Consider the following 17,142-nt stretch of genomic DNA (forward strand, 5'->3'; position numbering starts at 1 on the left):
GAAGATATTTCTTCTTGGGGAGCTTTGCATTACCAGGTCCCTACCCAAGCCATGAAGTTAGGCAGGGGATAACAACTAACCATCAAAAGCAGCCATGCCTTGGGATGCTGAGCCCTGCATGGAACCCAGGGTGCAAGAACTGGTTTGCCCATAACAACATTATAGGTATGTAGTATGTGTTCTTCAGTTTGAAATAATCCTGGTGAGAAGCCAGGCTAAAGTAAAAGCAAATGCAAATTTGCTCATACAATCAAAAATAGACAATAGGCATGTTTAGTTCGTGAAAGTCAAGGAACATAAATTTAAACTATTTATTTATTTCTGTATGATTAAGAAAGCTCTAAATGTTTTTCTAAAAAGAGAGTTACACTTGATGGCCAAACAGATCTGTGTATGTAATCCCAGCCAACACTGGGAATGTGGCCCAGCTCTGGACTTTATTTGAGACTTCAGATACCATCTTTAAAGACTTTATACTGCACATGAGAATTTCAGCGTACAGTGTATAAATATCTAATATTACTAGAGGGACTAGAATGGAGAGATCTGACACACAAACAAACTAAATATTGCCCCCTTACCATCGTTTTCTCAATGTGATCTGGTAACGAATCTATGAGCAAGTCTCCTACAGGTTTCCAGCCATTCCTCACATTTTCAGCCTCCTTCAAATCAGCATCAAGGTCATCCATGGCACACTGAAGGTCTTTCAGTTTTTCTAATGCTTTGTCTACTTGCTTCTGCCAGATACTGGCACTGGCATTTAGGTTCTCCCATTTCTCTTTTAACTCCGATGACTGTTTGCGCATGGCTTTGGCAATCTTCAAGGCTTTCTCCTCAGGGGTCAATTCTGCAAAGGGGAATAAGAGTTATACTGTTAATTTCTTATTTTTGTCCAGTTAAACCGACAGTGCTCCTGAAATACACACTCAAGACAGTCAGTAAGTCCAGTGTCGACTGATAATTTATTTCAGCACGTAAAAGGTAGAAGAAAGTCCACCTTGCTGTAACTGAAATAAACCTCAATCACTCCTACTGACAATACAATTCTTGATCAGAAGACAGGAAAGAAACTATTCCTGACTTCCATATATTATGATACCCACAAAGTAAAAGCAGCTTACTGCTGATTTGTTACTTTTGGAGGGACAGGGAAAGGAAACAGAAGATAGTTCTTCCTTCCTGGGAACTTCATTAGGTAGTCTTTGCATCATTTCACATAGAAAGAGCAAGGACAGTGCTTTGCTCCTGGATCTCTTACCACCACCTTTCACTGTGGCACCAGGATGTCTCTTCATATTCAGCAGCAAAACACAAGGTACACTAAGTACCGTGGGGGGCATGGTTCTGCAGCGCTACATCAGTTTTTCTGTGTAAATACTCAAATCCAAAAAGGCTGGTTTAAATAGTTTTTCCAAACCTACAAATATTCTATGAAGCTGTTGACTGAAAAAGAATCAAGCTTATGGTGTACTATTTCTCACAAATTTCAGGCTTGTGTCTAGAACTCACAACCCAGAAACCCCGGAAAGCCTTCAGTTTGAGACTGAGCAAGACCCAGACAGCTTGAAAGCTAAAAAGAAAATCCTACAACAACCCCAGCAGGTCCTGCTGTCTGCTGCCTGGGGGTCCTTGCTGAAAAACACTCATGGGAAGCTTGCCACATCAGGGAAGAGTTGCTTCAGCAACAACAAACAAACATGGCCAGTCTCAGAGGATGCCCCTTCTACATAAAAGCAAGCAGAGGAAACTATAATGCAAAAAACTGAGAACAAAAGAAGTAGCAGAGACGTGACATGCACTGAAACTAAGCCAATTGGCCTTCTATTCAGTCCTATATAAAAGCTCTGGAAAAGGTTTATCACAGTACTCTTGTGATTAAAATTCAAGTGTTGCCTATGAATAAATTATACACAATCATGCAGAGATGAAAGTACCATTTCTGTCAGAAGTCAGATGAGACATACCATCTTTCATTTACTGATAGACTGTCCTTAAAATCATTATAACTGACTGAGTCTGGAGTTGCTACTGTGGTTGGAGGAAGGTGAGGGAGCAACAGACAGAAATTGTGTGGGAGGGATGTTTTTGCTTTACCAAGGTCAGATGAATGTCAAAGTAAATGCACAGTTATGGTAGCAAAAGTTACCCCACTGTGCCTCTTATATGCAACTGTTGTCCCATAGCACCAATACAGAAAAGCATATTCTAAGTAATTAACACAAAATAAATCATTGAAATACACTCCAATTAGTTGCTGAGAAGTCTCTTTTTTCCAGATAAAAAAGTAACAGGGAGTTATTTGGATCACAACCAGAATTTCTGCCCACCAGTTCCACATATTTATTCTGTTTATTCTCTTAAAGTTTTTTTTCAAATCTTGTTAGCCCATATAGGTATTGATATATGCTAGACTATGATGACTAGAAGAGTATTCTGGTCATCACTAGAAGAGATTCAAGACAATCCAGATGCCATCTGGGGGAAAAAAATCCCACCAACAAAATGAAGAAAAATCAACCCCCAATGCAACCACAATTTGTATTACAACTGTTGATACAGGGAGGAGAGAGTTGCCCAAAAGCACAAGGACCTTGCTGGGAAGTGGTTATGTAGGAGAAACAACAAACAAGGAATGGTAACCAGAGCACAGTGAAAGGCAAGAGTAATCAACAAGAGCCAACAGCACCAAGGGAAGGGAGACACATACCCAGCCTGTGGTTTATGGTGCAGGTTTTGACCTCATAAGAGAGAGACATTTGAAGAAAGAGTGCAGCTGAGTGTTACAATAGATATTTTGAACTTACCAAGCGTCTTAAGTTAATATTTCAGTGACTTGTTGGGTCTCATAAGCTATTACATGAAAGCACTGCCTATGTGCACTCTGCCTGTAAAAGCAGAGATTGCACCCAGGCTTAGGGACACTGCAGTGGCAATAAGAGATTGCAGAGGAGAAACCTGGAATGAAATGACCGTGAAAAAATCCCACAATGCTTAACTAGATGCAAAGAGATATCAACTACATATGTAGCTCTGGGATACAGAGACATGGCAGTAACCTACAATTTGCAATACTGACACACCGGAACAAAGATGAAGACCAAAGCTGTGCTGTGATAAATTGCACCTTGTCTCTAAATTTACAGTATTTCACAGTAGAATAAACTGCATTATAGCACAACATAGTTTTGGAATGATCTTTACCCCAAGTTCTGCAAAGAAAATACTTCTTTATTTCTTTTGAAAAGAAATAAAGCTCATGCTCTAAGTAAAACCCATTTTAAGGAAAATAAATTCTTTTACACAGAAAAGAACAGCTACAAAATGCCTATGTAAAGACATCAAAGAAGTTGTTAGCATAAGTACTTTTGGAATAATTCACCTTTGAGAATAATAATATTGATGAATGAATGGGAATTCACTACAGTCCAATGACAAAGGGACTGTGAACAATCTAGAAGTCAAACTGCACCTAAGGACCAGCATTTAATATCACAGGTTCTCTCCCAGGCTGAGGTTTCCTATCATACAGCTGTAGGTTGTGGGCAACCAAACCTCAGCAGTGAAAGCTGCAAGACTTATAAATGAGGATTAAGGGAACAGCCAGAGGTAGAACATCTTACATAAGGTAAGGCAATACTAAGCTTCATTGAGAGGGGAGAGAAAATTGCAGACCAATTGGATAAAGCCTCCTCTGTTGGTACCTTGAACATGTGAATACAGGGGACACTATACCCAGAAACTGAACTAAGGCAACGTTCCATATGTGCGAAGCTGCAGTCTACCACTTTGATCCAACATCATGCAGTCACATCGTTCTTTATCTGTTGTCAGAGCCAAAGCCTACCAACACTGCATGAAAGAGTGAATGCTGCAAGACCCATGCAGGTCTAAGCTAGGTTAGTAGTCAGCTAAAAAGATCAGTCACTTGACCAGGAACACGTGGAAAGCTTTATACTAAGAGCTGAAAATCTTGCAAAACTCTTTGGGTCTCCTTAAAGGCATAGACACAGGAGATCCAATGAGTGCTTCTTGCTCTAACAGAGGCAGTAAGAAGAAAAGTGCCTGCAGCACCTGGGGATAGGTTCAGGGGTGGTTATGTTGGTCCTCAGTTAACAAGTGGATTAGATAATCCTGAAAGTCTCTTCCAAGCTTGATGATTCCATGATTAGAAGCGGGGAATGATAGCTTGACTTTATTTGTCTGGCCAGCTAAAACAAGTCAGCTTTACTCACAAAAGAGCTAGTCCCTTATTTGGGAATGGGAAAAGATTCCAGGATGATTGAGGTGATACAAGTATCTCATCAGAACTGAAACCCAAAACATGTTTGAAGACCATTTGTAAAATCAATGTTATAGTGCAAGGATATCTACTACATATTGTATTTGAAAAACTAATTCATTGCAAGATTGCTTTATTTTACAAAAGCTTTGGAAGTGCTTGTAAACCTTGCACTAAAAAGACATTTACTAGAGAAACAGAGCAAAATATGTGCTTTTATGAGCTATAAACCATTCAGCATATATTCATTTAACAGAAATACATCTTGTATAACTATGTTTTCCATCACAAAAGCCCAAGTTATTAATGAGCAACATATTACTTTCTTTTAAGCAGAGATCACATTCTTCAAGATACTGGTTGCATAGCATAAAATTGTAAATCTCAAAGAAAGTGTCTTAACAGTAAGATTTTTCTTCTATTAGTTTGGAATTCATTTAACTAGCCTGTCATTATACAAACCAGCAGACAGGATTCCTTTTTGCTGTGAAAAAATTTTACACAGTAAAATTTTCTCTTTTTTTCCTACTTAGTATAAAGTCTTCTCAGTCACCAGTTTGATCAGTGTCTTCCCACCCTCTTTTTTTTTAATGGTACTTATTACATTATCCTCACTTCAGCAGCTGCTCAGAGAGTAAGAACAGCCTATATTCACTGGACCATCTGTTTACAGGAGAGGACGGGTATTAACTGATCTTGCAGTCAGGGAAAAGAACTCCTCTTCTGTAGTGAAAAAAATCTTGATTTTAATATACATTCTTTTGTCACAAACAAAGCACTGAAAGCTCCAACAGCTTTTCTATTTCTCTAGCACAGCCTGAAGGAAAACTTTCAGGCCCAAATTTTCAGCATGTAGGTTTCTTGCATGCTTATATGGATAATAGTAGTGAAGAAAATTCTTCTTGCTTAAGAATTTATTTTAGACCTCAAACTATTTGGCTGTAGCAGTTTTCATTCTAATCAACCGATTAATCCTTATTATGTAGCCTTTAACTAGTGATCTCTTTCCATCTTGCTGAAATTACAGTAACTTCCTTTCACTTCTGCTAAATTCTTAACCAAATATACTGGAACTGGAGATGATTTCATATTGCTTCCTTCTCACATGACATCAAACATTGTCTCTTCCTTGGTTCAATCAATCTTTGCAGCAAAAACAATGTATGACATAGCACTGTGCTCATTATGAAAACTTTCAGAGAATTTGAATAGGCACAATGGCCCATGATCAAACTCCTAAAAAGAGGACCCAAAAGCAGTGCTATCATTGCATCATGAAGTCTTTAGCAGTGCTGATGAAAAAGCATTGTCTGAGTTTCTTACAACCTTGACAGAAAACTTAGTCCTGATGTGATGGGAACAGGAAGTTTAAGAACAAGCAGTAGTTGGTTAAATGTAAACACATTTCCACCCAGAGAACAACCCGTAATTCAGATAAAACTAGGACACAACAGAGCGTACAAGTCAGGAATGAATATGACTATGTTTATATTCCAAGGCCCTCATGAATAAAAAAATCCCAAACAATCAACCAATAATAAAATTAACCATTTTGAACTCCAGCCAGCCTGTTTCCATTAAAATCCTCTAAGTTTGCACTCCACACCACTCAGCAAGTGGAAACAATTTCCTTGAACTTTACTAATATGGCTCCGAGCAGACAACCATGTAGACCCCACAGGACAAATTTCAAAGCTTTACCAAAGCAGACTAGACTTGTAAGGGTGACTAAAAGAGCTAATTTTGAAAATGAGAGAGAGAATTAGTCTGTGATTCTCTCATGGATAAATGCACATTTCTCTTATCATAGGAAGAAACTGTTAGAAGACAAGTGTGAATGAGCTCCAACTAAAACAAAAGCAGCAAAAAATAGTGTAATTAGTTTCTGGATATGATTCTACTGACTTCCAGTGGGCTACATCCTCTTCATTCTCCTAAGAACTTCTAATTCACAGTCAAGACTTCATACTCAGTCCAGTTGAACAGCAGAGGGAAAAAAAAATCCCAGTAGTGTATAGCTACTAGTGTAGCTACTAGTATAGCTAGTATAGCTACTAGCTAGTGATAGCTAGAGAACAAACCCAAATTATTTGCAATAGAAATGCTGCCTGCTATATACCTGTTATATATTAGAAAAGAATAAATTTTTCTATCTGCCTATTTTCAGTGAGATCTCCCTTGCAAAAGGAAGAATTACGGCAGAGAAATTTACCTAAACGTGAGTGATGGTAAGCAAAACAGTTCAGCTTTTGTTTATGCCTGAAGCAGGTAAAGATATTGTCCCCCTACAAGTTTATTTAAAGTATCTACATACAATCCACTGATGCTTATTAACATATTTCTTTTATAACACATGTGATTTATGGGGCTTTCTATTCAATTAATGGGAGATAACAGATGGTAAATACTTATTTTTAAATGTTGTTTATCACAACCACCTTTGCTATCAAATAGCAGCTTTCAAAGTTAAGAATCTAATTGTCTTAAAAAATTAAGTTACTGAAGTAGTTGGACAACACTGCAGACTCCCGGAACCATTCACTATTACAATGACAATCAGCGTAGTGGCCTGTGATGATCTCCTAGGATGTTTCACTGCTTCAGTGGAAATGTAAGGACAGAATTTCAGCAAAGCTTTATCATCACTTCATAGAACTCTGGGGACATAAAATATGAAATCTGTTTTCCTTTGTCTTTCCAATGGCCTGTAACCTTACAGTATATGGAATTAAAAAGCTAGCTGTAAATATGCCACAGAGAAATATAATTAACTTTTTTAGATCAAAGTTTTCTCCTATACTATGGACAAGTGAAAAAAATGCTAAAAACATAAGCACTTTCAGTTTCTTTAGCCTGTCCATCCATGAAATTCAGCAGCTAGCCTGCTGGCTTATTAGTCAGCTCCATTCAGATGCTGAGGCAGCTCAAATACAGGAAGACTGTGAAGCTGGCTTTTTTGTGATGGGGCCTCTACAGAAACATGGCAAAACAAAAGCAGAAGAAAAGACATATGGGTGATGCAATTGACTAAGAAAGTAGTTTCCTGGAAGATAGAGAACTCTGACTGAATTTGCCAGTTACTCTCTGGTAAGTAGAAGGCCAGCACAAGAAGCATAAGGTGAAGATGGGGAAACAAGAAACCAAGGCTTACTCATAACCTGAAACTACATTCTTGTCATATGTTTGAAATTAACAAGACCATTACAGGAAATAATGGGTGATCATAAGGTATGCTGTAACAAATGTTCTCTTTGGATGGAACAATAAATGTGTGTGTGTATACATATATATGCACAAGTCCTTCAAAGAGGTCTCAGTCAGACAAGTTCAAAACTGATTCCGATCAGTTTTCTCCTAAATCTGTCTTATTCGTTGCCCTTGCAACAATGCCCTCCCTAGCACGAAAAGACCTGTGGTGAAAGAGAAAACTATCAAAAATACTGATTTTAAAAAAATAGATTCAGAGGTTGAAGAAAATAGAAAACAATGTCACAACTTTTATCATCTCCAGATTAGCTAATCATTCCCTCAAAACGACCCCTTCCCTCATACAAGGTAAGAAATAACCTCAAGAAACTGTGATTTCCAATTAATGCGAGTTTGAGTTAGTAAAATAATTTCGCTACTTCTATTATAGAACCAGCCAAAGTAATTTTCAAATCAAGTCTGTGCAGTGTTGACTGTCAGTATTTTTAGAAAACAGACTGTCAGTTTAGAATCCATAACCACACTCCATGTTTATCAACATGAAGTGGACTTAATTGAAGTTAACAAGTTAACTTTAATCAACTACATAGAACACCAGTGACCAAGAGGCTGACAGAAAATTAAAAAAAAATAACATCTTAAAAGCAAACTAAAGCCCACATCCTTCACTGATAATGGTTAATCTGAAGAAAAATTGCGTGCCTCTGGCTGTCTTTAGTTCAGAGATTAAGTTTTCTGGAGACTCGTGGCATCAGTTGTCAGAAAAAATTTACTAGACTCACTCCTAGGTGAAAATTAACAGCTTATTACATATCTATGAGCTCAGACAGAATGATTTAAAGACAGCTTTTGGCCTGAAGGTCTATTAATCTACAGACAGTGCAGGCCTGTTCTGCACAGGGTGCGAGTGCCCACTGCCGGCAGCATGAGCTTCATTGGGGTCTCTGGGAGAAGAGGCTGGAGCTGCCCAGTGCCAGGGACAGCAGACCCTAGTCAACTCACCATGGGGCACACCTGAGGCCCTCAGCCACACTGGTGGCACCTCAGGGAAAGTGTATTTCAGAAAGAAAAAACACCAGAGAGGAGGAGGGAACCAACAGGAGAAACAGCAGAGGGAACACCAAAGTCAGAGAAGGAGGAGCGACCCCGTGGTAAGACAGATTTTCCCCACGGAGGAAAGGGGTGAGAAGGAAGAAGCAGGAGAAAGAAACTACTAGGCTAACCATGAAGTCACTGCCTTCCCACCCTCTTGTGCCACTTGTTGCCTTTCTGGGCGTGACCAGCATCACAAGGCAGGGTAGGGACAGGAATGAGGGAGTCAAGCTGAGTCTGTGAAAGGTGGGAATAAAGCTGTGGTTTTAATCTTTGTGAGCCTTTTTCCCCACTACAAATCAACTTGGTATTTAATTATTTATTTTAAATGGCAATAAATAGTTTGTTTTCCCCAAGCTAAACCTGTTTGGTCCACAGCAGTAGTTTGTACAGGATCTGCATCTGTGACCCATCTGATCCTCATCCTGACTCATGAGCTTTTTCTCTCATGCTCTTCCCATCTCCTACCTCCTTTCCACTGCAGTGGAAGACATAAGTAGATGGGTGGGAGTTTGGCTGATAGTCAAGACTAACCCATCACATGCTCAAAAAAGAAAGTCCATGGAAGTACTGAGTGTGAAGAAGAAAGAAGAAAAGAAGTTCAGTGCACATGCGTGAGGCTCCTCAGTCTGAACATATGACTGGTTGTTAAATACGATGGCTTGACCAGAGACATGCACACATCACCTGCAGACCATGGATGTCATTGCAACACAGTTTACCATGGTCATCAAATTCCCTGTTATACAGCACTCACTACCATTGGTATAACACAAAATAATAATAATTTTCATCATAAAAGACTGGATAGCAAGAATTTATGATGCATCTTATAATCTGAAGTTTGCATTTGCAGTTTGCATCCTGTCAATCAACACTGACTAGATCATTGATATCAAACCCTCTTAGAAAATTACCATTTTGCATTGGCAAGGTTTTATGTGCTAGCATCTTTGCACTGAGAGGTTCTATGATTTTGAGAAGAGAATCTGCAATTTCAAACTTCTGTATGAAAGAACGAACAGATATACAGAGAGCATCCTTACTTTTCAACTGCAAGGTTGCTTGTGACTTAGACCAACTAAAACATTAGAGATGCCATAAAGCAAATGTGTTTGAGAGGAAAGAGAAACAGAATGTCTTCAGGAGTCAGGAGCTCAAAACAGAAGTCAAGCAAGGGCACCAACAGCACTAATCAAGGAGATAAATGGTTCATTGGCTTTAATCACCAGCTATTCAAGACTTTGTGATAAAGTTGAACTAGGGAATATGAAACCACGTAAAAATTTGTACAGAAATAACGCAAGTATGGATGCAGGAGATTAGCTGTTTCCACTGAACAAACTGAAGAAGCTTGCAATGGAGATGTATAAGATGATGTATGGAAATAAAAAACTAACTCCTGATAAAAGCAGATATACTGTAATTTTGTAAATTATACAGAACAGTAAATTGTTCACACCTTACAGCAACTGACAGTTCTGCAAAAGCAGATTATTACCTTTCCTGAGAACAGCTCTTGTGTGACTAAAAGTAAGACTTCATAATGCTGCAGCTTATATCAGACATATAACTGTAGAACTTACAGAGATAATTTCCTATTTTGTGGTTGTGGGGGAGTGGAGAAAACTTTTTGCAGGTGTCTGATATTTAGAGTAATATCTCAACAAATACTATGCAAAAACAGTTTCTAACATAGCTGTAGTTCCATTCCTTAGCAAGGATTTACCCAATATTCAAATCCTAAGGATTCTGTAATGACTTCCTCCCTAAAGTGGATTTATTTTACTTCTAATGAGATACACCACTAAACATGCTTATTTCTATTTGTGGAGTAAAACTTTGCAATACACATACGGATGTTTGAATGGGAATTCTTGAAGTACTATTCTGACTACATTTAAGGTGCATATGTTATTATGTTAAGAAAAAATAACAGAACTATCATTAGTGTTTTGAACCAAAAATTGGACAAAGCTGAAGAGATGTTTCTACTTCTTCCATGAAAATGTTACAAATTTCCATTAAAATCTTACAAAGCAAAGAAGTAACCCTTGAGTCTAAAACAGAAATAAAAGCCATCCAGATGCCATTCAGAAGATTCTGAGGTCTTAGCAAGTAACTGGGATATAAAATATGTACTAGAGACATGCAAGTCTTTTCTCTTTTTTTTGACCCTCCCCAGCAGTGAGTATTTTCTGACCTGTTTTTGAATGCAAGCTCCTCCTTGGTTCCTCAGGCCCCTCAATGGGTTGGTCAGCAAGGAAAACTCGTGCCTGGTCCACAGCGTTGAGAATGGTTTGCTCTTTTTCCTTCAGTTCACGTCTCAGTGCCTTTTGGGAAGGGAAAGAAGAATTCACTTGTTACTTGACGTTGTGAACAAATCATTTTCTCTGTTTTCATCTCTCCACACCTGCCTAGTGAGTAATAGCCAACGTTAATCAGACTGCAAGATAAAAATGCAAATTTTACAAAATAGAAGGAGCAAGAAATTGAGGCTGGAAGGGTAATATTTAGGAAGTTGACTTGAAGAAAGAAATACAAGAAAGGTGATGATGGTAAGTTTAAAAAAAGCCTAACAAACAAATTACTACATTAAAATTCCATTAGAAAGTAAATTGAATGGGTTTATTGCATTCAACAGGATTGCTAAAATATAGTCGATTGCTACAACAGACTGTTTACTTTTTTGATAGCTGGAATAACAGCAAATTGCATCTACTAAGACTTCAGGAAATTATAAATGCTAAGGTGAATTGCAAAAATTAACTTTCCTTAGAAAATGAAACATCTTGTTTCTGCCCACTATTTACTAATATTTTTAGAATTTAGAAAACATGTATCAAATTTTATTGTGTAACACATTCTGAAAAAGCAATTTTTTAAACTAATGAAAAAATATTTTGATCTTAATTACGCAAAAATCCTTTGAAACTTATATACAGAAAGAAAAAAAAATCAATTTTTATGTAAGATTTTTTCATGGTGGTAGAAATAATATCAGGATATTATGCTCTCCAGCACCTATGACATTATTAAAGGTTTAAGTGTAACCAACCTTTAAAAAAATAAGAAGTTTATAAGTAGTCAGCTGTTATGTTTCTTATGAAGCATTTTCATCCAGCATAAAGCATAAATCTGTCCCACCTAGAAGGAAACTACTTTTCTTGTTTTATTTGTATTATTTTCTACACACACAAAGGAAGATACTTTAAATATTATTAAAATGCTGTTTATTTTTACAGTATATTTTAGTTCTTATTTAAAAGTCAAGGCTTATTTTGCTGCCACAATTAGCTAAGGCCCCATTCCAGTTAGCCAGTGCTGACAAAATTCTATAATAAAATGAGTCTTCTACCACAGAAAAGTTTGAAAAACAGATATTATAAAAGCATCACAAATGCTGTCTTATCTTTTCATTACTTAGTCTCTTGATGCCACAATCACGAAAAACACCCTCATCTCAACTTTAGCTTAGCAGGAGGCAAGATTTCACTTTTCCTCCCTCCTTCCCTACTTCATTCCTTTATCTTCCTCACCTTTCCAAATCCTTCCATTCTATTGCTTCAAATAAAATAAATAAATAACAAACATGTAAATAAATAAATAACCCCAAGAAAAACTAAGCACTGAAAGCACAGTAACCTCGATTACATTTAGGAACCTGCATTATACTGTCCAGTAAGCATTAACTCTTGTATTTATACAAACACTCCTCAGAACAGTGTTCTCTGTATACTTCTGTATAGCAACAATATTCTTTGTAGGATTCAGTACATACTAGATGTAGTAAGTGATAAAAATTGCCATTTAAAGAACAAATCTTCTTTATTTAAAAAAAATAAATACAGAAATGGAAGTATTGTAAAATTAACATTCCTGAAGAATCTCTTCAGTTCTTCACAGTATGTATCAATATTTTAGTTTCACATTACACACACTAGAATAAGACACTTTGAATCATCCACAGGTTACAAATCATTAAGGCATTCTCTACGTAGGAATCTGTTTCAAGAAAGAAAGAAGGCAGTTTGTATGGTTAGAAAAATTCCCCATTTAAAAAAGACTTTTGGTTAGTAGAAACTGTGTGGATGCATCAGTAAAATATAACACATTTTAATTTCAAAAACTTGGCGGAAACAGAGGGCTGATTACTACACTTTGAAGTAGGGAATATTTCTAGATTTACTTTTCTCCCCTCCAAATAACTTCCAAAATATTTCCAAAGCATACAAGAAAAAGAAGGCTATGTCATATTTTGAGTATGCTAAGAAATTCCAGCAGTTAGAAACAATCTAGAGATGGATCTCTTTTACTCAGCCTCTCCTGTTTACCCTCACATAGTGTCTTTCATCAATTTCTCCTGACCCTCAATAAAACTTCAATCAAGTTTGACCTACGAGACCTTGGATTTAATTCACCAATATCCCTGCCATTGAAGTAGTTCAAATTGAAGTTGACAACAAAAGATTTTAAGAGTTTGGCCCATACAGCTCATCAACTATAAGTCATTCATAGCAATCCTTATCAATATTTTTATAGAGAACTCTCTTGGCATAAAATAAACCATACACTGAAATAATACTACTAAAATCAGTAGAGTACCTTGAGCACAACCCAGATTTCTTAGGTTTTTTTCCTAGGTTTTGGTTTTTTCTTGTACCACAGGTGCAAAAGTAATGCATTCAGACTTGCATAACCTTTTCTTAGCAATACTCAATATATTTCTCTCTCTCTCTCTGCCAGTAAACAAGAAGAGCAATGAGACTACACAATGCAAGGATGACCAAGCATACCAATAATACTATCTCTGGTCCCAGCAAACCTCTCTGCAACAGAACAAAAAAAGCAACCCACTTATAAATCTGATCTTGAGCTGAAATTTCATCTGTCTTGAAAAGACAAAATAAAGATTTCAATCAAAAAATCATATCTAGAGGAACACTACAGAGTGAAAGTAAGTCATAAAAAGCCCAGCAAGGAACATAAAACCCACAATACTGAATTTGCTGATTTTAAATGTTTTTATATAATAAGAAGTACAATCACATATTTTAGTGGTTTATTTAGCTTTTCAAGAGATGGCTACTCAGAATGGATGTGCCTCCTTCAGTAGACAAGGATATTACTTCTTTCTCCTTTTGTCAAAAGAACTACAACAGCTAAAGCATTTGTAAGCTTTGAGTATACACAGGTTTTAGTAGAGGGTGAATTCTGCTCCTGTTGCTGACTATGCATTTCAGGGAGAAAATTAGGAGAAAACTGATACTAGAGTTCTGATATAGATTCAGTAGGTGAAGGTATAGAACAAAAACCTTGAGAAGCATCTCCAAACTTGTCAGTGAAAATTGCCTACTAATAAGCTAAAAACATGGATGCAAGTATTTTTTGAGTCCCGTTGAGCATGCAGATGTGAACACAAAATGAAAAAGTGAACACTGAGCACAGAGATAATGCCTTTATTTTGCCCCCACTATGCTTTTTTATGTTTACAAAAGCAAAATAATATTTTAAATTATACTGGTCATACAAAAAGGGGCTGTACACAACTTCGTCAGTAATTCACACCACAATATTTCATACAACAATTATAAATTGCAAAATTACTGTATACTTTGGGTAATGGTTTAAAATGAAAGCTTCACTTCCCTCAGTAATCTGACAGGTGACAGAAATCCAATGTCTAAGGTTTATACAGTTCTGTTGCATTTGCAAATCCGTTGTTACTTCCTACATAAACCAGGACGTGCAAGAGTCCTGGAAAAACCAACACTAATTTTAGACATTCTTGATTCTTAGAGAGGAAAAAATCCCTGAAAACCTAAAATCTGGTGTGCTGATGCAGTGTCAACACAAAGTGTTTTCATAGCTGACCCTAAACAATATTAGCCAAAAATACCTTAAAAAAACCTGCTTTGAAAAAAGTCTTCCTCTAGTAGATGAACATGTGCTTACAAAACTACACTCTTGAAATATCTTATGCAGCATTAAACAAAGCAATGACTACAATCAGCACTGCAGCATTCATTTTGTAGCTACGAGGTCTCTTAGCCCACTGCGGTGGAGTAACCCAGGACCCAACTAACACAATCCTCCTCTCAGGAAAGAGAAGGGTATCCATGATTTTCAACCATGAGCCAGGGATTTACTTTCCACGTTGATTTGTTCCTCTTTCAGTGACTGCAAAACATATGTTACTCCCTTTATAACACTGGAAATGCAGACAGATAGACCATTTCCTCTGTCACACCAAGAAAATCAAACCTATTTGCCCTCTCTTCATTAAAGATACATCTGATTTCTAATACAAAACCCAACTCTTCTTGTAAGACAAGATTTCTAAAGAAAGTTGCCTAAACCAGGGCATTACAAATTTTCTGTTGGGAATGCTTTGCAGCTGGGTCTTTCCCTCTCTTGGAAAATTTAAAATCTATAAAACTTTTGCTATTGTGATTTTGACACTGTTTAGTGTATCCTGAAAGCACCTATTTCCTTCAGCTGCACCTTAAAATTGCTTTTGAGCATAGTAAGTGGACTTCCAAAATTACTCACTGTTAATTTGCAGTGTCTTTTTCTCTTTTGAATTGTACAGACTTGTACAGAATAATTCAAGGAGCAGATCTGCTTAATAGTTCCAACAGATGAAGGCAAAGCTAATTTCAAAGAAAACACATGGGATGTTTCTTAAAAACAGAACATATTTAAATCAGGTCTCATTATGCACTCTTTCAAGGAAGTAAAGATGCATGTTATTGTAACTCATATCAGTTCAGCACACTGTAGCCTTATGTGCCAATCAGCAGCTCCTGTAGCATTTAATTACTTATTCATCTTCATTCTGCACCCGGTGCTTGAAAACTCCTGTTACTTTTATACACTAAATTGAAATGGGAAAACATAATCTGTGGCATTTAACAGGATGGGGAGAATAAGCAGGATGATTGAGCAAACTCAGAGCGAGATGAGGAATTGTTTATAAAGATCATACAGAGATAAAGGTTGTGACTGAGTCTCTGCCAGCTGTCTCCATCACTAAAGAATGAAGGAAAGAAAATAAGCATAGCACGTTTAAAAGCTGTTCTTTCCTGTCAGATACTATTTAATGGAACATGTACACACAAAATTTCAAAAGTATTTTAGTCTCTGTACACATCTCTCTGTAAAAGTCAATTTTATGTGTCTACCCCATCTGATAAGGAAAACAGTCAAATAAAGAGCAATATTTGAGACTGTGCAGCCCACCATGCATTTGCCTTTTACTACTTCATACAAAATCTATGTGGCAAGAGAAATAATGAAGGAAAAAAATGGTGCCTAATACACAACCATTAATACCTAGAGATACAAAGACACATGTAGCACATGAGACATTAAAGATCAGACAGTATCCTACATGTTCTGATAAATGAGTGACAGTGACCAACACCAGAATATGGGAAGAAAAGGAAATATGAGAGTGGGGTGAAAAAAAGGAAAAAAAAAAAAAAGGAGGAAGCTGTTTGCCTTCATAATAAATATATATTGAGCATTTTAGATTTATTTTTTAATAGAGGAATGTAGATATCTCAAAAAGGACTGAAGAGAAGTGCCAAAGGCTGCATTTTTCTAAATTGTCTCTCAGTATACCATTTGCCACTTTCTTTTGCTGTAGTGTCAATAGAGTGTGCAAATAGGGTGTCAGCTACCAGGGTTCAATGTGAGTGTAGACCTAGAAGTCACATCGACAGCAAATTCCTCCTTTTTGCCTGCATGCACAAGCAAACTAAACTGACAGGAATTTAAAAGCATAGAAGTGGGCAAAAGAGAATTAGACTATGCATGCTGGTGATCTCTTACCAGAGGCAAATAAATGTTAGCTTACTTAAGACTTTCCCTTTGATTTATCAAAATAAATGCTTCAGGCCAGAAATATGGGTACTTTTTCACTGAGACTGTCTTGTCTCTTGATAATTTCCCTTCTCTCTCTGGAGAAGTGCATGTGATCATGACTACCCACTGAAAACACCACCTACCTCTGAATATGCACTAATAAACACCCATGACATAAAATAATAAATCTAAACATCTCTCAACATAAATCTAAAACATCTCTCAAACACAGTACTTTGCAATAGTGCAGCCAAAGAGACAGAGGAAATAAAGCATGCTGTGTCACTACTGCTCAGGCTCAGAGAGAAGAAACACAAAGCTGTTGCTGACATTGTAAAAACGGATAACCAGTAAACTGATAATCTCAAACTGCATCTGCACATTCCTGTGAGACACTTCAATACAAGGAAGGATAACTGACTTTCTTCTGAACTTGTTACAGTTCAAAACCAGTAAGGCTATTGCCTCCATTTTCATCCAACAGCATTTTAAAATCACGAAAAGATGTTTTTGAAGCCTGTTTGGAAAAGCCACACTTAAAATAACTTCTTGAGGACTTTGAAAGGCCTCCTTTGTGCACTAGAAAAGAATCCAGTACTACAGCACAAAGGCAGAAGTAAGCTTCATTGTCACATAGATTGCATCAAAAAAGACATTAAAAAGCTATTCTTAAATTAAAGAACAGAGAGCTA

At 37.0% G+C, this 17,142-nt stretch overlaps 1 protein-coding gene across 5 annotated transcripts in view; it reads right to left on the reverse strand.

Annotated features, from left to right (window-relative positions):
• Positions 1-17,142, reverse strand: part of UTRN (utrophin) — a 342,938-nt gene that overhangs the window by 78,166 nt on the left and 247,630 nt on the right. For all 5 annotated transcript variants that reach the window (XM_059469342.1, XM_059469343.1, XM_059469341.1 and 2 more), the window contains 2 exons: positions 10,785-10,914; positions 582-850 (listed from right to left, as the gene is read on the reverse strand). In XM_059469342.1, coding sequence (XP_059325325.1) covers positions 582-850; positions 10,785-10,914 — 399 coding nt within the window. The remainder of the gene's footprint in view (positions 1-581; positions 851-10,784; positions 10,915-17,142) is intronic.

The sequence above is a fragment of the Ammospiza nelsoni genome, chromosome 3 (assembly GCF_027579445.1).
Source record: "Ammospiza nelsoni isolate bAmmNel1 chromosome 3, bAmmNel1.pri, whole genome shotgun sequence".
Taxonomy (NCBI): Eukaryota; Metazoa; Chordata; class Aves; order Passeriformes; family Passerellidae; genus Ammospiza; species Ammospiza nelsoni.